Below are 24,527 nucleotides of genomic sequence, written 5' to 3' on the forward strand. Positions count from 1 at the left end.
TTTTCATCGAAATCAATATAGCCAAAAAAAAAAAATTAATTAGAAGTACAAATTAAAAAATATATAAAAAAATCAATTAAAATTATGATATAAAATAAATTTAGGATGTACAATTAATAAAAAAAACCAAACAAATTAACTAAACCCAGGAATTCAAGATCAACACCCGAACACAACATAAAAAAAATTCACATTTCTAATTCTTGTCTCTAAACACAGGTATTTGTAATACCCAGACATCAGAACCCCATCAAATAAATGCATTTGATTCTGAACCTCCATGTCAAACACTTCTTATAGTACAAATTTTGGAGAAGGGATAAAGCTCAAAAGTCTCATCTTACAAACATGAGAAGAAACGTTTCTAAGATCTTAAAAAAAATAATAATAAAAGCCTCTAAGTAGTTTTGTTATTAATCAAGAAAGATTAACCATCTTGAAATAGTCTAACTCCATAGTTACCATCAACTAATTATTACTCGATGACATTGAGGCTAGACTCTAAAAAATGGCCATCGCTTTAATATGTCACCACATTCATCTCATTACTTCAATTAAGACAGCATTCATAATATTTAATTTATTAGGTAAGATAGTGATCAAGATTATTATCTTTTACTTTGATAACTTTGATATATTACACTAATGTTGATGGAAATGAGAAAAGTGATGATAAAGAGTAGGATTTCATGATGAGGGATAAAGATTATTAATTAAGATTATTCAAAGTTAAAACACAAATTGAATTTTTGAATGCTATCCCTAAAATCTATTATTTTGAATGTGTTTATAAAATTTTAATCTAATAATTATAAGTTTTGTTGTTAACATCATTATTTACACATTGATATGATTATATTAGTGGAAATCAAAAGAATGATGAAATTATATATTGCTTACTACTCTTACATTAGCCAATAGTAATAGTAATAAGCTCTTAAAGCATACTTGAAATCGAGTTAAAATAATTACTTTTGTCTTATTTAAAATCACTCCACTATTAGAAAAAGTGGTGTTATTGACGTTTGTAGTTTTAATGACTTGAGAGATGATTTCAAAGAAAAAAACGTCAAGAATTTCTATGAAAAGGCGGAGATATGTCAATCTTCAACTTTCTTGACGTTTCTTAAACGTCAAGTAATATTTATTTATCCTTGATGTTTTAAAACATCAAGTAATATCTATTAAATTTTTGACGTATTTAAAACGTCAAAAATTTTATAAGAAGCAGAATGGAGGTAAAATTTCTGAATTTCTTGATATTTTTTAAACGTCAAGTGAGATGTTATTCTTGACGTTTTAAAAACGTCAAGTTCTATTAAATAAATAACAATAAAAAAGAAGAAATGCGTCGTCTCCCTTCTTTATCGAATTAATTGTTTTGCGCTAGAAATCTTCTTCTTCATATTTCCAAATTTCGCATCTTCTTCTTCACGACTGAGTATTCGAAATCTCCACCTTCACATTGTCGTGGCGCTCTAAGCTTCCAAAATCTTCTTCTCCACGCTGTCGTTCGTCACGCCGCCGTCTCTTCACGATTCTCCGTCTTCGAAAAGTAACCATCGGACCTTCACTTGATCCTCTCGTCTTTGAAAAATACACCCTCTGTCATATGAAGTTGGACATTAGAAATCGCCGTTCTTAACGTTGGGGAAGCCCTATCCCACATCCGTTCTTGAAAATATTCAAAATTGGTTTTCACACTCGTTCGAAATCACCATTCGAAATCGCCACCGGGGATTAATTCCATCTCTTCATTCTGAAACATCCTTGATGCTTTTGACCACCGACTGAAGTCCTTCAAACAAACACATTTTGTTCTGACCACAAATTGAATTAGGTACGTTGTTTTGTTAAGTTGATGCTTTAAAACTATTTTGGATGCTTATGAAATTGTCTTGAGCTTTTTAGTTTTATGGTTTTTTCAAGAATTTTGTACTATCATTTGCATCTTTTCTCAGTTTATCACCATCATTTTCATCCTTTTCCACATTATTGCATTCTTTTAACCTTCATGGTTAGCAAAGAAGAGATGGGATTCCACAGAACATTCTAAAATGGTGTCTTCCAACTTTTTGTGTAGAATAATATATGATACATAACATTCTACAGTATTTATTTTAAATCTAATTTTCTTCCGGAGGTAAATAAGTTAAAAAAACTGCACTTGTTTAATGACATAGAAGCATTTTAAGGTAAAAGTAAAACCACTCTGATTTGAATGATTATGCTGTATTATCCATTGAAAGACTTGGTGTGGTGTTGTGATTGTCTTATCTTCCTCAGGTATTATATAAAAGATTTTGTACAGAGGTTTAGAGTAATTAAAAATACATTTTGCAATCAAATAGTGGGATGAGAAGTATAATGATCATGCTATGATAGGGCAGATGGTGTTTATTGGTTTTTAGGGAAGAATGCGCTGCAAGAAAGTGTATGAAGAGATTCATATATATGTTCAAATTTTAAGATAAGCCCAAGATTATACATCAAGAGTAGAGTAGCAAGAGGAATGAAGAGATTTAACAGATTATTGCAAGTGAGGACAAATATGCTTTTGGACATGTCTCGTGAGAGGAAGAGTGTTTTAAGTTCTGATTCTATGATTTTATAGAAGACAGGGACAATGAGGTAGATACTTTTTTCTAACCTTTTCAAACTTCACTTTTAAATTACCCAAAAAGATAATACAAACAGATTTTTTTTAACTAATAGACTTGTAATGGGTTTAGGAGGAAACAAGGCACCTGTGTTATTGCAATTTCAAAGGTGTCAAATGCATATGGACCAAGCAACAGAGTTGGGCTTCTTCTATGATTTCCGAAAGGATTTCTTTAGTTGATTGTGATGCTTAATTCAACTGCGTAAGTATATCTTTCCCAAGGTACAACTTAAGTATTCTCTATGCTATGGGGCAACCTTTTAATTGTTTAATTTTGCTAGGAAGGTCATTCATATTTTCATGTGTGGGTTGTGTGTATGTGAGACAATGACAAGTATTCATTTTTCTTTGGGATGTAGTTATCCAGAAAGATATTTTATTTTGGTCTGCAAATTGTTGAATAGCAATTGCTATCATATATTTTGGCTTTGTTAAACTTGGAACCCATTACTACATTTCAATCAAGTTCCCCTTCCTCTCTTCTAAGATTTTGATAAGCTTCTTTGCTAGCAAATAAGTTCTGAATCGTATTGCAATTTGTATATGAGATAAATTATTACATATTCATTTGACTTCTTAAATATCAGATATTCTTACTTCTTATATCTACACAGGCAGAGCTAGAAAGAGTTGCTAAAATCACTCTCAAATGTTAATGGAGCTTATGAATTGATGCTTTTGCACTACATTGCACATGGGATTCTAATTTGCTTATTCATTTATTAGGTGGTCAAGTTCTTGGTAGAACATAATAGTAGTAATATACTTTATGGTCAAGTTACTATTGGAACACTCATCTTACATGTATTTTTCTGTCCCGTCTTTCCAACTATGGACCATTTATACTCCGAAATAGCATTTAATTTGTTGAGACTTGAGTTAATTAGTTTGTTTGGATTGTGAGTTAATTAATTTTATTTTGCATGTTTATAGATTGATACACAAAGATCATACTCACAAACCGAGTTAGATGAGGTGGGGGTTGAGTTAGCTGACTTCCTGGATTCGTACATGTGATTGTGACTTATTTGTGATTCTGAAGTTTATATTGTTTCTTGTTTTTGTAAATGATCTAAAATATTCGTATATATATAAAAAGTTTTGGAAAGGTTTTATATATTTATATATATATATACATGGTGAAGAGTTTTATTTATATATGTTCAAGTTTTGAAAAGTATATTTGATGTATATCGTCATTCATATATACTTAAGAAACTGTTGTTGGACAACTATGCGGAACTATGGGAGCACAATACAGGAACAAAAATATAATTGAATTCCAATTTTTTTAAAAAAAAACTCGAAACATGCTTGACGGTTTTTAAATATCATAAAGAAGTACATTCTTGATGGTTTTAAAATATCATAAACAACTATATTCTTGACAGTTTTTAAATCATGAATTTTTATACTCTTGACGGTTTTTTATTGTCATGAAAAATAATATACTTTGACTTTCTTGACGCTGATTTCAATGACGGTTTTAAAACCGTCAAGATAGTGATTCTTGACGGTTTAAAAACGTCAAGAAAGCTTATTTTTGTAGTAGTGCTCTCAAATCTAATTTTAATATTTTTAATTATTACGTAAAAATCGTGTTAATGAAGATATTGTAAAACTAAATATAAAAACAACTATATGAAAATCAAACAGAATTAAAACAAAATCAATTTTAACTTAGATCACTATTCTTAAAGTGAAAAACAACAAGTATATAAATTTAACTTATTTTATTTAGTCATTTATCTTCTTTTGACAATATTCACTTAACTTAATTCCAAAGTTTCTTAATTAGCTAATTAAGCTCATCATTATCCCCAAAATCCTTCATCATTCTTCCTTTTCTTCTACAACTAATCTGAAAAGACATGACTCAATCATCTTTTTTTTTCTTTTTAATTTTTGTTGTTTGTTCATCATTTATTTTAATCTCATTTTAATATATTTATTACTAAATATTCGAATTTTTAGTTAAATTAAAAAAATAATTTTATTTTGAAAACTACTAATTTCTTTCTTTCTATTTTATTTAAAGATAAAAATAATACTTATAAACTTAATTTTAATAATCAGATAATTATAAAATAAAACCTAATTTTTTTAGTTTTTTAAACTTGACCTAAACCCTAAATACTCCAAATAAAAGAAATGAATTGACGAAATCAAGGTATGTGAGTATAATTTTCAAAAATAAAAAGAGTAATTATTTTAATCGATAAAATTGTAGAAAATATTTACAAATTTAGCCAACATTGTCAATTTAATGATAGACAGTGATAGACATTTATCTGTGTCCATCAATACTTATCAATGATAGATGACAATAGTTTGTCAATGTTTGTCACGAGTAATCATTGACATTTGATTATATTTATAAATATATATATATATTCTTTTTGTTAAAAATCAACCCAGCTAATTTGATAAGATTTAAAAGTTGAAAGAAGAAAGAAGAAAAAAACAAAAATGAAACCATGATCAAGGTGGGCATTGGATTCTCTGTCTCAAATGTCAACCATTCCTTTTCAAAGAAAGGCCATAATTAGCAAAGAATGTTCCTTACACAAAACCCTATTTCATGTCTTCTTCCTTTTTGTTAAACAAGTAGGCTAAGCTAAGTGCCCCTAATTAAACTAATCTCTCTTATTATTTTCTCTCAATATAATGAAAACAGTGACACTTTATCATCTTCTATTGTCATTGCTTCTGTTTGCTGCTTTCCAACCATCTCCCCTCCATCTTCCTTCAACGGTGGCTCTTGGAGCGAAGATCACCAACAAAGGTAGATGTCATCACTATATATGCTTTTTAATTCACTTTCTACAAACACAACTTTTGTAATTTTCTATATGTAGTAATTCTAATTTCTAAACAAAGCTTTTTTCATATGCCTATAGCCATTGTTAATTGAACTAATTACTAGAGATAACATGGCAAGATAATACATTGAACTTTTTTAGTATAATAATTGGAGATGAGGACATCTCATCCCTCATCCCTCATCTCTCATCTCTAAGATGGTTAATTACCACTATGAGTACTTGAAGCTTGCTTTGGTTCTTAGATACATATATAGTTAAGAGAATAGATGAGAGACTTCGTACGAATAAGGGCAAATAAACCAAAAGCTTCAATGGGATCACCTGCATGTGTGTGTTATACATATTTTAATTGGAGTTTTTTTCTTTTCTCAATTGATATATATTTTAGCTTAAAATACTGTTTAGGTTCACGTTTAGTTTAAGTTTAAATGAATCAATTATAGCCTTGTACTTCTCATCAATTTTGAATTTAATCAATTTTTATCGAAATTGATTAAAATACGTACTTTCAAGTTTGTTCAATTTTAATTTATATAACTTTGATGGTCCAGTATTAGTCTATTATTTTTAATATATAATAACATTTTTATTCTAAAAATAAAATATGAGAATATGTTTTCAAAGTTTATAGAAAAAATATGATAGATAAAAAGATTTTTTTTCTCTAAAAAATAAAAACAACAGTAAACTAACATTTGAAGATTAAATTTAAGATATTTATAAATATAGTATCAAACTTATTTAAAACAATTGTTTAATATTAGAATTCAAAATTTTGATTTGGTATATAAATATAGTATTAAACGTATTTAAAACAATTGTTTAATATTAGAATTCAAAATTTTGATTTGGTATAAGAAGACATGAGATATAATTAACTTCAAATATAAATTTTGATTTGGTATATGAAGACATGATATATAATTAACTTGAAATGTAAAGTTGAAATATAAAATGACAAAATTGTTGTTAGTTCGCTGTTGACGATATGGGTCAAATTGATATTTAACTCTGATTTAGGTGTTAACATGTCGAGTTTAGAAACCCAAAACTTGAATTGCTAAAATCTAGACCTTATAAACCAAAAGTGTAATTAAAAGAAATAATTGAAAAAGTTATGGAGTAATTGTAATAACTTTTGATTTTTGAAAAAAGAAAATAAACATAATTCAATCAATTGTGTGAATCTATTTAGCCAAAGGGCAGAAGGAAGAGAATAAGCCCTTTTAGAACAACAAACAACAAACTTTGTAGATTGTATTTCATTCTTGTTCTAATAGTGAAAATGAGGTTATAAAGTAGTTTATAAAACACTATTTTGTTGATTTTATGTAGAGCTAAGATCTGTTCATCATTGGAGCTCCAATTCAATGCATATCAATGGTGAATTAGTTTCAAAGGTAATTTCATCCTATTATTTTCTTTTATCCAACTTTCTTTTTCTTCACAAATTTAACTTTTGTTACTTGACTATAATAGCGATCTCGTCAAAATCTAGTTCCAAAAGCAAAAATGTTATGGACTTGAAACTTGATATCCTAGAAAGAATACATCCTTACACAGACAAGTTTTTGTTTGAAATTGGTGTGTGAGAAACAAATGTAATGACTGTAATATTTTATAAGTATTTTGATTTATGGCTATTGAAATTTGGTTATATTTTGATTAATTTTGTTACATTTGAAAACAAAACTTATAAAAATGCATTCTACCCATGAAACCTCAAAAGCAAGCAGTCATAGTATCCTAAAGATCGAGCATAGCTCTATCCATTACCATCCTAAACAACCGTTCGATTGTTAAAATTAGATTAGAACAAGGGTAAAAAAAAGTAAAACAGTCTCCTAATTGTTTTCTTATTTTTAATAAGATGCAAAGGACTCATACCTGAAACTGTGTTCATTGTTATGATGATTGAAAGCAGGCAATTGAGAAGAGAGTTTATAAAAAGCCATCAGTCCCAAATCCAAAGGGGAATCATCTGCCTCCATCAACCAAATGACCAAAGCATCCATTTGTTTCTGTATTCAAAAACATAAACATTGTATTGTATTCCTCAAAGGCTATGTCTACTAAAAACTGGCTTTCTATCATCACTTCGGGTGGACACTCCTCCTCCCTTCTCTTCCTTCTGCCCTTTGCTAATACATTTCACATACTAAAAACACATACTCCTTTCACGCACCATATTTCTCACCTTCTTACACAAGTATGCTGCATCGTTAAATTCATAAGCTTCGTGTTTGTTAAGATGTCTCAAACCACAACAAATCAGAAACACACGTTAGGCATTGATATCAACATGTACTTCTCAACAAAACAGTAAACAAGGTCTCTCTCCCAAAGACTACATTTAACCAAAATAACTGATTTTCCCCCTGCAGTTCCCTCAGCTCCCTATCTATTAAGAAACCCGTTTGCTAACCTACTACTGACTCCTAGTTTCCCTGTTTACCCTTCCTTCATACCTACTTACAATTGGATGCTTAACACAAATAAATCCAAATAGTCTGTAGCCTTCCTATATGTAAGGGAAAGCAATCACTAATTCACATATATCCATGAAAAATATGTTTTAGCTGAGTAAATTCCTAACCTTCACAGGTGAAATGGCTATAGGTTACTTCTAACTAGAGATTCCCATAATAAGCATTGCAGTATGGGACAAGTCACATTCCCACTCTTGCATTCAACCTTTATGAACTTACCAAAGAGTTGCAGGATAGTTTATGTTTAACTAGTAAGAAAGCTAATTGAATTTTTTTGTACTATATTCAAAAATGAATTAGCAATATAATTGATGGTCACTATGTTTTAACTATTTCGCAATGTGTTAAAATATACACGGCTCAAAATTACCTACAAATATATCAGTGTATAATCTTTCATACTGCACGTTTCCTCTTTGATCGCTTGCTTCTCTTTTGTCGATTATAGGCTGGGACGTCTTTGTCTGCACTTGATGCATATGCCTCTTCTAGACCGTCCTCACCCTGTTAAGCACTTCAAATTAGTTTTTCATGAAAGCCCAAGTAATCAGCAATTCAGCACAAGGAGATAAACTATAACAGCAAGCCATCAGCTATCATAAAAATAAATAACCAATGATGGTAAAAAGAGACCAAGAATGAAAAAATAAGGACAACAATAATAACAAGTAGATAAAGCAGAGAAGTCAAAGGCATCCATATAGTTTCATTTAATATCTATCAGGCTTCAAGCCAATTTGAATTTAAATTGGAGAAAAAAAATATCTTTTCCAACATAATGAGTAATAACATAGAAGAAATTTCGAAGATAATCTTAATAGGATTGTCATACCATCGTTTCATGCACTAAAAATTTATCATATGTGCATTTCAGTAATGCACTAGAGAAGGTAATCTTTGATAAAATTTAACACCTAATTAGGTTTGAGCATACTACAATTAGCAGCAAAAAAAAAAAAAAAAAAATCAATCTTTAAGATCACCATCATCGAACTAATTAACTTGCTGCAGAGCAACCCTACCCCACTGTGAACATCATTTGATAGACTCGACAACAATGCAAGTAAAAAATGTCACACAATCAATTGAAGTCCATACTTTGACAGAATAGTAATTTCTATCAGTATTTGACAAGCACACTGAAAAAAGGCCATTTAGGGTGCCTTGCCTCTCACCCTCACTGAGGTGTGTGGTTACAAAGAAATTAATAAATCTATTCCAAACTTTCATTCCCATAAATAATCTATTGATAAAGAGCTCTAATTTCTTTAAATTTTCATGATCATAATACTAAATTTATTCAGATAGTATTATGTTAGGATCCTTCCACCTAAAACTCAGAAAAAATTCAACAGTGGCCAAAACTAGTCTGCTATAGTATAATTCAACAGAAACCAAGAGTTCACGAGATATTCAAAAGATAAACCAAACGCAAGGAAAATAGAAATAACACCCAGCTCCTTCAAGAAGTCTAGAAACTTCTTCCTAAAAGCTCTCTGCAGCTTATACCCAAAATAAAACCTACTTTCCTAATCCCAAAACATTCCCCTTTTATACCCACATCAACGTGGGACCCTCTGGTGAATTCCTCCTCTCTACTAGCCTCTCCGGTTGCACTCCTTGGTATAATTCCCTACTTTCTTCCAAAATATTTTTTTGAATGACAGCACAGCAAACAAGAAACAGAACTGAATGTTTCATTCTGCAGTGATAGCCTGATGATAAAGTATTTCATAAAAAAATGGCAAAGTAAATTCCATTTGGGATTTATACTTTCAAGTAAAAACATTCAAGGCTGAGTTTTACCTTCTCAGTTGTCTCCCCATCATACCCATCCTCAGTATCGGACTCAGAAGCCAAAGTTTGAATATCTTCTGATCGAGCTGCCTTGGTTAACTTATTCTTCTTCTCATCTTCCCTTACTTGCCTAAACCTATTTAACATTTTTTTGGTCATTAAAGAAAGTAAAAAAAGTATTTAATAAGCCTCTTTGGTATAAAAATTACCTGTCACCCGTTCTTTCTGATTCAGGCGTTCGTTTGGCACGTCCAGCTGTTATGATTCCAGGAGCATTCTCATTTACAACAGGCTTTGCACCTCCTAATTTGCGTAACCATACTTGCTGAGCCGTGCTAAGAACATTGTTCGTGAACCTAACATATAACATTATTTCTTAGCTAACGAAAACCATTTTTCTAAGAATAATACATGCAACAGAAGTTGAATCCACATAACAGGCCATTTGTGATGTCTCAGCAAATGGATGTCAATAAGAGCACAACAGAGAAAGATACATGGAAATAGTTTAGAAAAATCAGAACCATCAACCAACCAGTAAATTGATAATCCAGACGGAACAGACAATGAGAAGTAACCGATCATGAGGGGAAGAAACTTGAAAATAAGAAGTGTGTTCTTTTGTGCTGGATCATCAGTCTGAATAAAGCAAATCAGATTCAGAATCCTTAAAGAGGCTTGAAATGGTCAATTAAACAGCACATAAACTTGAGATATGTTTTCACCTGGGGAGGCTTCATGAGTTCCATCGATACATACTGAGATATGACAAGGAGAACAGGTAATACAAGGTATGCTGCAGTGTCAGACCAGCCCAATGGTGGATGGCCATCCTGCAAACATAAATCATAAAACCCAGGTTGAATTTTCTTTTATTGTCAATAGTATCATTTTTGTTTTGTTGGCAGAGACTAACTTTTCTTTTCTGTAGCAAGTACCAAACTTTCATCGAGTAAAAATGAAAAAATGGAAGGGCATACAAAAAATAAAGCCCGGAAAAATAGGATACCATGAGAGAGATCTAACTTTGTTAGACAAAAGTATTTTCAGTGTACATGAAAAAACCAACAAAAAGAAAAAAAAAACTAACTAAATGAAACACTGATCTCATTATCATTGTACTCCCCCATCCCCCCACAAACGGAGTGTATTGTTATTAGTGGCGGATGTAGTGTAGGGTCAAGCCCCCTCAACTTTATGCTCGTTGTATAACATATACATATATACATACACACAACTAACATTACATCATTCGTTGGCTCAGTGGTAAATTAATCTTCCAGCCCCCTCTAAACCCAGGTTCAAACTCCACTCTTTACAATGTATGTCGAGTCATCTATCGAGGACAACCCCCTTTACTTATTTAAGTTGTATTATTAAGCACAGGTATCAACAACATAAATTTGGAATTTGCTTTATTGCCAAATTAGGGAGTAGCAAAAGCCAATTAATGAAGAGTTTTATTATTAATTGATATATGAGTAGCAACTTTGTTACGGGCTATAGAAACAATTTGGATAAATAGAAGGGTCGTGCTTTGCTAGATGTAGGCAAATGATCAGATCCACAAGGACCATAATTGGGAATTGTTTGATCGTCTTTCTCTGAGGAAGAGGCAAAAATTCTGATGTTTTAAAAGAGGGCTGGGGTGCACACCAAGGCTCAAAGCACAAGTCTGGCACCTCGCCTTGGAAAGGCGAGGCTCACAAAATAAGGTGTGCCTTAGGTGCGCGCCTTTTGTGAAGCCCCAAGGCTTAAAGCCCTAAGCCTTGGGGCCTTTTTCATTATTGTTAAAGTAATAATTAAGGGGTTTTCTTCTTTATGAACTTAAAGGATCAAGTTTACTAAGCCTAAATGCAAAATTTCTTGTGTTTGGGGTCATTTTTTTCCATATTTCCAGTACAACTATCCTTTCTCTCTAATATTTTCATATGTAGTGTGCCTCTAAAAAAAAAAACTTGTGCTTTTTTGTGCGACTTGCACCTAGGGACCAAAGGACCATTGCACCTAGTGTGCCTTGAGCATTTAAAAACACAATTTAGTTTTAAGAATTCAAGGAGAGGGTCAAAGTATTTCAAATTATTTTTGGTATTATCAAACCTTCAATATAACTTCCAAGTCTTTTAATTGGATTTCTGCAAAAATAAAAGGTATCTAACCATTGAGTAATGGCAAATCCAAACTAGATTGGGCTGTGGGAGAGATTGGGGGCATTTGACAACTTTTTCTATAGTGATCTAATGGGAAAATAATTTTCTATCAGTAGGAGAATGCATTTGTGTATCTTATCAAGAGAATGAACAAAGCAGCCACTTGTGGATATATTTGCAAAGAAAGAGTGAAAAAATGAAGCATCTCAAAATTTATATCTACAGTTTTTCAAAAGCATGAAAGTAGCACATCCTTAAAAACAGATAATATTCAATTCAGATTTAAATGTTCAACAAGAAGCATCGAAATCAAGTTCTGATATCAGGAAAGTAAGATTACTTAGATAACTAACAAAAGGGCAGGCTGGGCAGCAGTCTAAATTTGGGCAACGTAAGTCATAAAAATGTAGAATTCAATTTACCACAAAAGGCAACAACCAAGAGATTCCAGCTCCACTTTGTCGAGCAGCAATAGTAGTTGGTCCACCAAGAGAAGGAATCCAAAAGAAACCTTCAGTCAGTAATCCCTTCAAGAATTAGAAACAGCAGAAAGAGCGAAATAGTTATAATTCAAGTTGCCTATATAAACATCAATGACCATACAGAATCAATAACTTAGTTACCTCATTTGCCACATTAGAAAGAGCTTGATATAGGCCAATCCAAACAGGTATGGTGGCTAAAGTTGGGAAACAGCCTACAGAAACATGATATAGTACTTTGAAGTATGCATAGATATCAAGCAAAATCATCTATAAATAAACAATGCAAACAACAAAAGTAAGAACAAGGGAGTAAAAAAGATTTATGAGTCTTCTGTACCTGCCAAAGGGTTAACTCCTGCTTGCCTATAAAGCCGTGATGTCTCAAGTTGTATTCTTTCCTTAAAAATAGAGAAAATAATACGATAGAAGGAAAGAATTACTTTATAATTGAAACAAGGGAGGAAAAATCCTCTCAATCCAAGCTCAAAAGTTTGCTAGCTCCATAATGGACAGAAATGCCCCACCTGATTGCCTGCATATCTTTGTTGGATAGCTTTAATCTTCGGTTGAAGATTTTGCATAGCCAATGTTGACTCAACCTACACATCAAACAAAAGCATTGATTCGTTTTAATTATCCTATACCAACGCAGGAATGCACTCATCAGTCATTAGAAGAGAATTAAATGTCATCAGATTATGAGAATTCCTTTTTCAACTGTCATAGCAGAATCAACTAACCTGCTGCTTAGTTAGAGGAAAAGTTGCAACTTTAACGATAATAGTAAGTAAAATAATTGCAAATCCATATGAATACGGGATGTGCACAGCCTCAAGGCTACCCTTCAACACCTGATACAGTAGAATTACCACATCAAAATTTCGTTTCACCATTCAGTCACAGAGCAACATCGAGAAGCATATATATTTAAGCAAATGCCAAGAAAAAAAAAAAAGAAAGACACCATATTCATAGTTCCTCTATGGATGCACATACGAAAAATTCAGTTTTGTGGTGCTTGACATCATCCATACCCCAATAATCCCCGAAATACATAAATTCAAATGAAATGAAGTATCAGTAAAACAAGGGGAGTTGAATTGGGCGAAAAGCTTACTTTAAGAACCACTTCCATGGCATCGGAGATAAATCCAAACCATCCACCATTCTTCTGCACCGCAGTATCAGGAGAAGTAGAAGTAGCGGCAGCTGAAAGAGTAGAATCCACTGCAACGGCAGCGTCAGCAAGTGTATAGAGCAGGCCTTCGGTTCTGCTAACAATTGCTTGAAAATCGAGGGAAGAATGAAAGGTATGGACAGGGGGAAGTTGATGGAAGCTGAAATTAACTCTGGTGGTGAGGTGTCTCCGGTGGGGAAGAGTATGGAGAGGAAGATGGCGAGAAAGGGATGGGAGAGAAGAACCGACGAAAGGTGAGGATGAGATAAGAGTTTTCGCCATGGGAGAGTAATGATTCAGCAAAGGAATCAAAGGAAGAAGAAAATTCAGGTTCTCATGAGAGAAAGAGAGAGGAAATGGTTGAGGAAGAAGGGGGCAGACAGTCCAGTGGAGGAGGAAGAAGAAGAAGAAGTCTCAAATTAAAATCGAATTATCCTTTTTCCTATCGAAATGCCACGCTGTACTCCCCCACACGTACGGAAAACCAAAAAAGAATCCCATTTCCTCCCAATTATATATACAAATGATGAAAATTAAATTTGTAAACTTATATTATTACTATAATTTATATAATTACGTTGGTTTGAATCTTCAAATTTTAAAATTAATATGTTTGATAACTTCATTTTTAATTTTAAAAATTTAAGAATATCACTGTAATGTTTTTAAAATATTTTTTTTGTAATTTACCCTAATTAAAACCCCTAAAAGGTATTCAAATTCAGCATGCTATTATGGTAATGTTTATGAGTGGTGACCGATGCATAAATTCTATTAAAGAAGCAATGTACTCTGTATAATAAACACATTAAAAAAGTTAAAAAAACATCTCCACTTTAGTAATGATTCAATAACATTTTTCATTAAATATTGTTAGAGAAAGTAAAAATTTGATAATTCAAAATTAATATTAAAATACAAAATCTGATAACGTGAGAGGGACGTGGCTTCCCTCTTAGTAAATTCAATTTTTTTTTTTTTTTGAGATTTTACTCCATTTTATAAATATTTGTTTGTTCCCTTTCTATAATTATTATTTATTATTCTCTAGAGTTTCTCACTCCCAGCTCTTCCACGGCTAATCGCCAATCGTCCAATGTAACTTCCTTGACCCATTGGTCTCTCATTAGCGATAGATATTCTCCTTCTTTTTCATATTTTCCTATCTGAAGCTTTAATTTAGTTATAGTTATAGTTATAGTTATTGATTTTTATTTTGGGTATTTTTGTATTCCGAATCTCTACTATAAATCATTCGCTTGATCCCATGTGAAAAGGGTAGAATTAAGGTTCATACTTTTCCGGCTATTGATCTTGGTCGATTACTCTGAGAAACTTATGTAATGCACTTCTTCTTCTTCTCTGAGTTTGTAATGGATTTTATGTTTTCTTTTTAAGAATCAACCATGCCATTTTGTTCTTCTTTTCACTAAATTTTCATTTGGGTTCTTCTTTTTGACTGAAATGGCTACTGGGTTTTCTTTTTGGGGTTTAGAGCGCCAACAATTTCCTGAAGATGAACATGTTTTTAGATCTTTTTCTTGGAAAACTGTCAACTGGCATTTTCCCAAGAAACAGACAACAATTCGAGAAAGCGAAAATCAGATCACATTCTCCTTCTTCCTGGAGATTATGGCTACTGTCTCAGCTGTTTTTGTTTGGCAACTGTATTGTTGGATCTATTATTTTTTTTTTTTTGTTGTCATCTTATTTTACCATACATAAGAAATTGAAAATAGTGATTGAAAATTGAAGCTCTATTGGATTAGCGTGAAGTTCTGAGGCATACTGAATCTGCCTCTTATATTGTCTGTGTGTGTTTTAAGGTTTCTCTCATTTTGCAATCTACGTGTGCTTGACTACACTTTGAAATGTTATCATGTGTCGCTTTGGACTTTGATTTCGAAGAACTTTTGTAACTATTAATTTTACCTAGTTGGTCCCTGTTTTGTAAGTAGGGTGGCTTGTTGGACTGATTTTTTTTGTATGCCCATGTATTCTTTCATTTTTTCTCAATGAAAGTTGTTGATTTCATAAAAAAAACTGCACTATGCAATGTTGAAAGTTAACTGGATGGCTGTTGATTTCAGATCTAGACCACCTGCTTCCGTTGAATTGGTTAGCAGTAATTGTCTGAAGTCTTTAATTGGACATAAGTAAACGCCATGGAATCTTCGCTGCTCTTCAACCAGCTCCGGGTTTGAACATTCCTTATCTTTTTTAACTTCTTCCTCTACTTTTAATTCCCTGATCATTTTTTTTTTGTACATCAGCCATTAATCATCTGTATGCACTTTATATGATGAGTGTATTAATTTGGACAGGCTGCTGAGCCCTTTTTTCTATTGGCTGGTCCAAACGTGATTGAATCAGAGGAGCATATATTTAGGATGGCCAAGCACATCAAGAATATATCATCGAAGTATGTATTCAGGTTCCTTGAGTTTTAGGTCCTTTATTCTAAATTCCTGAATAAGATTATGCAAAAAGTTGTATTTACTCCTCTGTATGACATTAAATCATTAAGCGATGAGAGAATATATTAGATCTCAAGTAGTTTGATGCAAAATGTAAGTTTATAGAGCCAACAGTTTCATGGTATGCCTGATTTGTGGGTGACCATGGATTCACATTGCCCTCGTAGTTTGGCTGTCTTTTTTCACTGTAGTAAAGATTTTATATGTTATCTTGCAGATTTGGTTTGCCACTGGTTTTCAAGTCCAGCTTTGATAAAGCTAACCGTACATCTGCAAAATCCTTTCGTGGTCCAGGCATGGTTGAAGGCTTGAAGGTTTCTAATGGTTTACTTGTTTGGATTGCATGGCCATGCATAGACATAGTTACAACTTTTGAGAACATCATATGTGTCTGACGATTATTTGTGCAACTATTTTCTATTTCACTTCTCTGTGATTATAATATAATTAAAGTATAACCTCATATAGAAAGGATGTTCGGTACAATTATAGCATGGGGAACAGATAATAGTAAGTGAATTTAAATTAATATTTAGCTACTCTCCCGTTGACAAATTTCATGTGATTGTTGATTTAAGTTGTCACTTTTTGTGTATTGGACCAATATGACATGTTCCTGACAATGCACCAAAGGAGCCTCCACTGTTCTTTTGCTGCAAGCATTGGCTAATTCATGTAGATCTTATTTTCTCCTCTGTTTTATTAATTATTATTATTATGAGGAAGGATGAGTAATTCAAATTGAAGATAGTAATTCATATTTTTATTTGTTAGTTCTTTTCTAAATTGTCAGGTATCATTCATACTGTCTGGAAGTCACATCCCCTACTTGTGTGTTCGATGTGCCATTTGTTCCATGAGTTTATTGCTGTGTTGTTTCTTTTGTTTCCAAAATTTATGCAACTTATCGAAACAATCCGGGTATTACCTAAACTTTTGTTTTCTCCATCATCGCAGATACTTGAAAAGGTTAAATTAGCATATGATATACCCATAGTGACCGATGTGCATGAATCCATACAGGTATTTTACTTCCTTTACTTCAGACACTTAACACTCTGTTTGTGTGGTCATTTGCTTAAAGTTTAAAAAAAGGTCTTGTTAGATCCAACCATGACTGGAATAGTCTAAGATCTGGTTTCTTACACATAATTTTTCTATTGATGTTCCTTCAAGTTACTGCCATTTCTGAAAGTAGAAATTGAACCTCTGTTGTACTTGTAAGTATGAACTAAGAATTAGTGCATGAATATGGAACTTTAAAGTCTTTCAGAGAGTAATTTTTAATGTATAACCTTCTACAGTGTGAAGCAGTTGGCAAAGTTGCAGATATTATTCAGATTCCTGCGTTTTTGTGTCGACAGGTAATTTAATATTTGTTGATGGAACCAATGTGTCAATGAGTTAAGGCTTGATAGAAGTTAGAGTCTTAATTACTCATCTCATTTTTCACCTCATACCATAACAGACTGATCTTCTAGTTGCAGCAGCCAAGACTGGGAGAATTATAAATATTAAGAAAGGCCAGTTTTGTGCTCCTTCTGTGAGTGAACTCTGATAACGTGAAAAAAATTAGAATTTTTTCTCAGTTCTTTCATGTATTTTTTTAAATGTATATTTGTCACTACTTGGTAGTATCATTTTTCATTTTCCAAGTATCTGTTTCTTCAGGTAATGACAAATTCTGCTGAAAAGATCAGAATGGCTGGAAATTCAAATGTGATGGTTTGTGAGAGAGGAACTATGTTTGGTTATAGTAAGTTGCTAAATTTTTTCTCCCTAAAATGCTCCTGTTTACATTGTTTGTTGTGGTTGTTTGGTTGAAGAGAAGATTGCATTTGCTTCAACTTATTCTGTATGGTTAAGATCTGAATCCATCTGGAGCTTTTCATTTTTTTAGAAAACCAATTTTCTCAATTGAAATATTACCATTTGGAGTTTTTATGAAACATTAACTTTTTCTTAGTTTGTTTCATCAGTCATTCATTTAGTCATAGTCTGTGTTCAGTTTCCGAGTTTGGACATATTCCTCACTGTTGAGGTTGAACTTTTTTTTGCCGTCCCATTTAGTTCATCTTATAATATGAATGGTTTGGTTTGTAGATGATTTAATTGTTGATCCTCGGAACCTTGAGTGGATGAGAGAGACAAACTGCCCTGTTGTAAGTTGTTTGACCTTGCAACTTTTGCTTCTCTATATTGAGTTTTGCAAAAGAATAGCACTTCACATATTCAAGACATTGTTCTCCAGTAGCACGACGTGCTTCATTCTAATCCAGGCCAAAGTAATCTGATAAATGCTTTCAATTCAGGTTGCTGACATTACGCATTCATTGCAACAACCTGCCGGGAGACAGGTATGTATAGTATAATATTGTATTCACATATTATGAACTGGACAGTTGCATGCTAACTCTATTAAGAGTGCAATGACAATATTTGTAAGTTAGTTTCATAAATTCATTGAACAAAACGAGATGTGTAATCACATCGACTTGTTTCCTATGTTGTTTGTTACTCAATATCTACTGATAACATTTTTTAGTGTATCTTTGAATTTAGAAGGTTAAATTTAAGTGTTTTAATCTCTTTGAAGTTGGGTGATGGAGGTGTCGCTAGTGGTGGCCTACGTGAATTAATACCATGTATAGCGAGGACAGCAGTGGCTGTTGGAGTAGATGGGATATTCATGGAGGTATTCAATTTTTTCTGATACTAGTCAAGTTTCATCAGTCACATATCTAATTATCCTCTGGGAAAAACAAAAAGAGATTTAAAAAAATGGTAGTAAAAGGAAATTGAATAAACAATAATTGAAGGTAATTTCTTGAATTACTTGCTGCATTTCTACTCTGGTACAAGTTCCTGGAATTTATTTATTTTTGGTTTGAAAGAATTTTCTGGAGTATAGTTCCTTCTGTTCAACTAGTTTATGCATGATATCTCTGTTTTTGGTTTACATCATAGCCTTTTCTTTTGAACTTTTGTGTTTATTCCATTTGAGTTTCTGAACTTTTCGGTCCTAGTTTTATTGGATAACCATTTGATTTTTTGAAAATTAAGCTCAACTCTACTTCCACGTCTAAGTTTCTATGCTATGTTATCACATTTTACCAATGTTTTAAAAAACTTGACCAATTTTTATACTAGAAAATAGTAGTCTTTCAAAAACTTGTTTCAAATTTAGAATTTGGCTGGAAATTCGTGTTTTTTTCCAGAAAGATGAAAGCCGTAATTCGAGAACGAGAGGAAACAAACATACATTTCAAAAATAGAAAACTCTGAACAAAATCATCATCAAACGGTAGTCCCAGAACGGTAGAACCTTTCATTAAAAAACCAAGTAATTTGCCGAAAATTTTTAAAATTTTATTTATTAGAAATCTAGCAGTAAGACATATTTCGTTTGTTCATTTATGTGATTCGATAAATGTAAGAAAATGTGTTTGAATTCACGGTAGATGAAGTTCGGGTGACAAACGAAATAGTTATGAAATGTTTTTGGAGTTGGGATATTTATATGGGTAATTTTAGCTTCTCAAGAGTTTCTTTATGGTTTGAAGGTACACGATGACCCTCTGAACGCTCCAGTTGATGGTCCAACACAGTGGGTGAGTTTTACTTAAATGGGCAGTGAGTTTCATTTGTAAAAATGAGATCTTTTAAGAGATTATTTACTGAACCTTCCAACGAATTTCCTTTTCTGATTAGCCTTTGCGTCATTTGGAGGCACTGCTGGAAGAGCTTGTGGCAATTGCAGTAAGTTCATTTACATTTCTTCTTGAGTCTTTTTGCTGAGCCATTTCTGGCAAAACATGACCTTAGATTAATCTGAAGTTGACCGAATAGGACGCATTATTGTCTTAGTCGATGTGCTCTATCCATAGACCTATACCAATTTTCTCATACACGTTTTATTATATGTAGTAAAGTATCAGAATTGACCTTGATTGTTTCTGTTTTAATCCTCAGCGGGTGAGCAAGGGTAAACAGCGTTTTAATATCGACTTGACGCCGTTTCGTGATTAAAGGCACAATGGACCATAAAAAGTTCAAGGTATGAGAGCTATGATTTCAATACTCCATTTTTTCCCTACCAAATTAGTTTGGTTTTGAGTAGATACTTCCGATGTATGTTCTAAGGAATATGTTGAGTTTGTTTTTCTTTTACACCAGTCATGACTCACGAATCATTTAAGCCAGTTTATGATTTATTATTATTACTTTCGTGTTTAGATTCTAAAATCATGATTTCTTACCTTCAGTTTTCTTTATAATCTACTGTCTATATTAATTTATTTTTTTTTCCTGCTAAGATTTTGATCAGTTCTTCAGTGAAATGAAATGTAACCAACTTAACTCTTGAAAACAAAAAGGAAAATGGAAAAAAACATGTTCAAACAAGGCAATGAAGTTTCTTTTATGTTGTAGGCTATAAGATACTAAATACAACATTTGGTGATTCAATTTCCTCAAGAATTTTAAATTGGAGATCTTGTAAGCCCTAATTGAAAAAGAAAATGGCACACTACTCATAGGTCAAGTTTTAGTTGTTGAACTTTAAATAAATCTTAAATTTAGTCTCTAGATTTTTTCATTATTAAAACCACGTTCACTGTAAATTTTAAAAACATATTCACATAACATGTTTCTTTAGCTGAGAATTATTGTAAATTTTTAATTAATTTCAAGGGATAAACTTAAGATTTACTAGGAAGAAAATTTAAATTATATGGATCAAAATGATTTTTTAACCTAATTTTAATTATAATGAAAACTTTTACTAAAGTGAAACTAAGTACATTGGACGAGTGAGGGTAAAAATTGATAAAGTAGGACAAATATTGGTTTATATTAATTAAATGTACCGATCCAAAATAAAATCTATTGCACTTAGTACTTAGAGTATTTCATCTTTGACTTGTGTCGAGAAATTTTTAGAAGGTAGAGCGTAGGGGGAGAGAAGAGAAAAAAAATGGTTAACATCTATGTAGATGATTAGAAGAAGTGTTATTTAAAATGAAGTTGTAATAAATGCTCTAAATTTTCACTTATGAAAGTTTAATTGAGGTCCAACAGATGTGTAGTTGGTGTAATTGTAGTGAAAATGGTTAGAGTTTATTGAACAGAAAATTAGAAATGAAGAAAAGAGAAGAGAAGAAAACATAGAAGGAAGGGGACAAATAAAAGAAGTTAAAAAGAGAGAGTGTGGAGTGGTGAGAAAGAATATGGGTTTAGGGTTTTGAATCTGCATCGTATTCGGTGCTATAGAGAGAGTGGCGCAGAAAATAGAGCAGAAGCAAGCAGCGAGCAGCAATCAGCAATCAGCAAGCAGCAGCAGCAGCTGAGTTTCGGTTAACGAGGCGGCGCCACCTCTCTCACACTTCAAAAACCATAACTAATCCCATTATTTCTCATTTTCCAACCCCTAATTCTCTTCTTTCATATTTCTTTTCCTTCCTTCTAATCATTCTTTTTCTATCTCATCTAATTTATTCATTTTTCTCCTTTTCAATTCTCTATCTAAACACATCCCCCTCTATCGATTGTACAGTTGTTTAATCAATTCTCACCTTTCCATTTTATGTTTAGTTTACACACTTTTACAGTTCATATAAAATTATACTTCAAACGCTTTCTAAAGTTCATAGTTTAATTTACTTCACACAAAATTAATTTTTCAACCATTCACTCCATTAATGATATACTAATTATAAAATTAATGATATATCCTATTACATGTTTCTAAAATTCAACTACATATTAAATTTCAATTTGTAAGTTTAGGCCTCATAGTCTCCAAATAAAAAATAATGGAACCATTCAAGGGGTGTTTTCTTTTCAAGTTTAATTTGTCTTTAGTCATTAAATTTTATAATACTTTAGGGGTTATCATGCATCTTTGAGTTCTATTTTTATTTAATCTATGAGCTTGGAAAAGTTACGTTTTTACATTTCAATTTTAGTTCTCATTTCATCGTTAGATTATTTACATTTTATACTAAAGTTTTAACTAATGTCCACTTTTTTTTTTACTAGTTAAACAATACTTATGATGTGAATTAATTTTAATAGTGATTAAAATTATGGAAAATTAGTTTTTATGATTATTAGTTTAATTTTTACAAATTATGTAACATACCCGCTAAACTGAACAACTTAAAATGCAAGGTAAAAATGTAATATTTTGAAATAAAAAAGATCGACGAAGAAAAATTTATATGGGCGGAAAATACATTCTTGGTCCATAGATTTTTGGTATAGTTTTTATTTGCTCCCTAGGGTTTAAATGTTAAACTTATATTTAGTTCCTTGCATTTTTATTTTTTTCATCGTCGTTAAATTTAAAATTTAAATATGAAATATAAATTTTTTAGTTTATGATTATTTAAAATTAATTAATAGACATTAACACTAAGTATTAAAAGTGAGTATTTAGTGAAAAACTAAAGTTAAAATTGTAAAATTTGAAACTTAGACCATACATATGTATATATAAAAACAAAATACTAAATGACGTGAGTATATGAGATAAGTAAGTTCAACAAGATATCTCTACTGGGTTGACATGTTAATAGCACCGTCATCATACCCTTAATCCAATAATAATGTATATGTATAATCGAAAGATAGCTAAAGTGTTGTGTACAATAGAACATGGAAAAGAGCTCAGAACCAAAATAAACAAGAAGGGAGGTTAGAAAGAAGATTACAATTACAAAAAAAGAGCATTTTAGTTTTCCCACAGTACTCACAGAATTAAGTGAAATAAAATTTCATCCCAAATTAAACTATATTAATTGAAAGATCCGAACATTTTATTCCAGTCATAGACATGATCACAACATAAGATTGTAACACTTTGAAATTTAAGAAGTAAATTGAAAACTTAACAACTACGAACATAACGTTTCAATCAAAAGATCGAATTGAAAGTAGACCTATAAAACTCAAGAACTAAAAAGACAATTTTGAGCGTATCTTTTTTGGTAATATAAAATTGAGTGTTGTGTGTGAAGCGTATCTAAAATGGTAAAAAAGCTATGGATCCATCTCTATTGCCTTAACACTTCAATTCCCAAAGCCTAGGCCTTACCTACACTACAACCCTTCAAATTTACAAACCCCAAACAGCCTGTCTTTCTCTTTTTCCCTTTTCCCTCTTCTCTTCTTCAATGGCTTATCCTACTTGGCCTTTCCTTCCTCCTCCTCCTCCTCCTCTCTCTCTCTCTCTCTCTGTCATTCCCAAGATTTTATATCAATCAATATTACTCTTCATCCCCACCAACCAATCCCATTCCCATTATTCTTTACTATTCATCTTTTCAAACACACACTAAAACCAAAACGATTATATTCATTTGTGTGTGTTCAAGTTCATGTTCTCTTATTCATCCAACTCATCACTTAGCTTGGTTTGGTTTTTGGATCTTGATCTACATTCATATCCATTCACTCATCCAATCAACCCTATTCATATACATATTATATATACAATAGCAACATGTAGCCACAAATAAATACAGGCCTATATCTATATATATATATATATATATTAACCTAATCTTTTGAACTGAGTATGCATTCGTCATTATTTGAATTTGTTTCTTAACATGTACACAGTTTAAGATATATTTGAAAGTTTAGTACAGGTTACTAAACTTTGAAGTTTGTGTGTAATAAGTCTATGAGAAATTCAACCAAGTCTAAACAAACCCTAATTTTTCAATATTGTATCTATTTGGAATGGTGTGAGTTCTGGAAAAAGTTGAAAACTTTAAGGACTAAATAAAATCTTAAATTTGTGGGCAAACATCAATTTTAATTTTTTTTTTTTACCCCTAAGCATATGTGATTATATCAATTAAGATATTAATTTTATCAATTTAATTAAACTCCTCTCTTTCGAGAAATATCATTTGAAATTCATATTTTAATTATTGACTTAAACTTTTAATTAAATCTTCATAAGTCAATATTCAAATATATGAACGATTTTAGAAGAAAATTCTTACTAAGAGTAGTCTAAAACAAGTTCATACATTTATTTGAAAGTGTATAATACAACAATAAATTTCATAGAAGCATTTTTTTTTTTCAAACAAAAACGTAATAAATAATAATGTAAAAATCGATATACAAGTGCAAAAGTCATTTCTATCCATGAAGGATAGGTTTGGATTGGGAGGGTAGTTTGGTGTTTTCACACATCCCCTCTTAAAACCCTAGTAGTGGTCGACCCTCGCTCTACCCACCATGTTTTCAGAGATTTTGTAGCACCAAAAACGATACGCATGTCCTTCCCTCCATTTCAATCTTCAAACCTCATTGGCTTTCAATTCAATTAATTATTTCCTATTTTCTTTGTATTTAATTTGTTTGTATACATATATAAAGGTTTTGCTGATGATCATGGAGAGAAAATATATATTTTATAATATAATAACAATAATTTGATGGAAAAG

At 31.7% G+C, this 24,527-nt stretch overlaps 2 protein-coding genes and 1 long non-coding RNA gene across 8 annotated transcripts; 2 read left to right on the plus strand and 1 right to left on the minus strand.

Annotated features, from left to right (window-relative positions):
* The first annotated feature begins 1,356 nt into the window (after positions 1-1,356).
* Positions 1,357-3,781, plus strand: LOC105435939. Of its 5 annotated transcripts, none has more exons than XR_004215678.1 (3): positions 1,357-1,840; positions 2,391-2,631; positions 2,733-3,533. It is a non-coding gene; the product is annotated as an uncharacterized LOC105435939 (long non-coding RNA). The 5 variants fall into 5 exon arrangements; XR_004215679.1 differs by having other exon boundaries at positions 1,358-1,840; positions 2,412-2,631; XR_004215680.1 differs by lacking the exon at positions 1,357-1,840 and adding an exon at positions 3,596-3,781 and having other exon boundaries at positions 1,872-2,631; positions 2,733-2,884.
* A 4,432-nt stretch (positions 3,782-8,213) lies between these two features.
* LOC101217620 (inner membrane protein PPF-1, chloroplastic) lies at positions 8,214-14,003 on the minus strand. The gene is made up of 11 exons (XM_004150134.3): positions 13,526-14,003; positions 13,149-13,259; positions 12,933-13,007; positions 12,746-12,806; positions 12,547-12,620; positions 12,346-12,450; positions 10,499-10,606; positions 10,309-10,412; positions 9,983-10,129; positions 9,783-9,909; positions 8,214-8,480 (listed from the first exon to the last, which is right to left on the minus strand). Exons 1-11 carry the CDS (start codon positions 13,865-13,867, stop codon positions 8,373-8,375), a joined length of 1,362 nt encoding a protein of 453 aa, XP_004150182.1. The 5' UTR covers positions 13,868-14,003; the 3' UTR covers positions 8,214-8,372.
* A 563-nt stretch (positions 14,004-14,566) lies between these two features.
* On the plus strand, positions 14,567-20,336 carry LOC101217858 (2-dehydro-3-deoxyphosphooctonate aldolase). Of its 2 annotated transcripts, none has more exons than XM_004150135.3 (14): positions 14,567-14,683; positions 15,676-15,783; positions 15,910-16,007; positions 16,280-16,376; positions 17,020-17,085; positions 17,367-17,426; positions 17,531-17,605; positions 17,734-17,818; positions 18,166-18,224; positions 18,375-18,419; positions 18,659-18,757; positions 19,626-19,673; positions 19,774-19,821; positions 20,035-20,336. In XM_004150135.3, the coding sequence occupies exons 2-14, from the start codon at positions 15,751-15,753 to the stop codon at positions 20,089-20,091; spliced, it is 870 nt and encodes a 289-aa protein (XP_004150183.1). In that variant the 5' UTR covers positions 14,567-14,683; positions 15,676-15,750; the 3' UTR covers positions 20,092-20,336. The 2 variants fall into 2 exon arrangements, with proteins under 2 accessions (XP_004150183.1, XP_011658088.1); XM_011659786.2 differs by lacking the exon at positions 14,567-14,683 and adding an exon at positions 14,740-14,925.
* The last annotated feature ends 4,191 nt before the right edge of the window (positions 20,337-24,527 follow it).

Source organism: Cucumis sativus, chromosome 1 (assembly GCF_000004075.3).
Source record: "Cucumis sativus cultivar 9930 chromosome 1, Cucumber_9930_V3, whole genome shotgun sequence".
Lineage (NCBI taxonomy): Eukaryota > Viridiplantae > Streptophyta > Magnoliopsida > Cucurbitales > Cucurbitaceae > Cucumis > Cucumis sativus.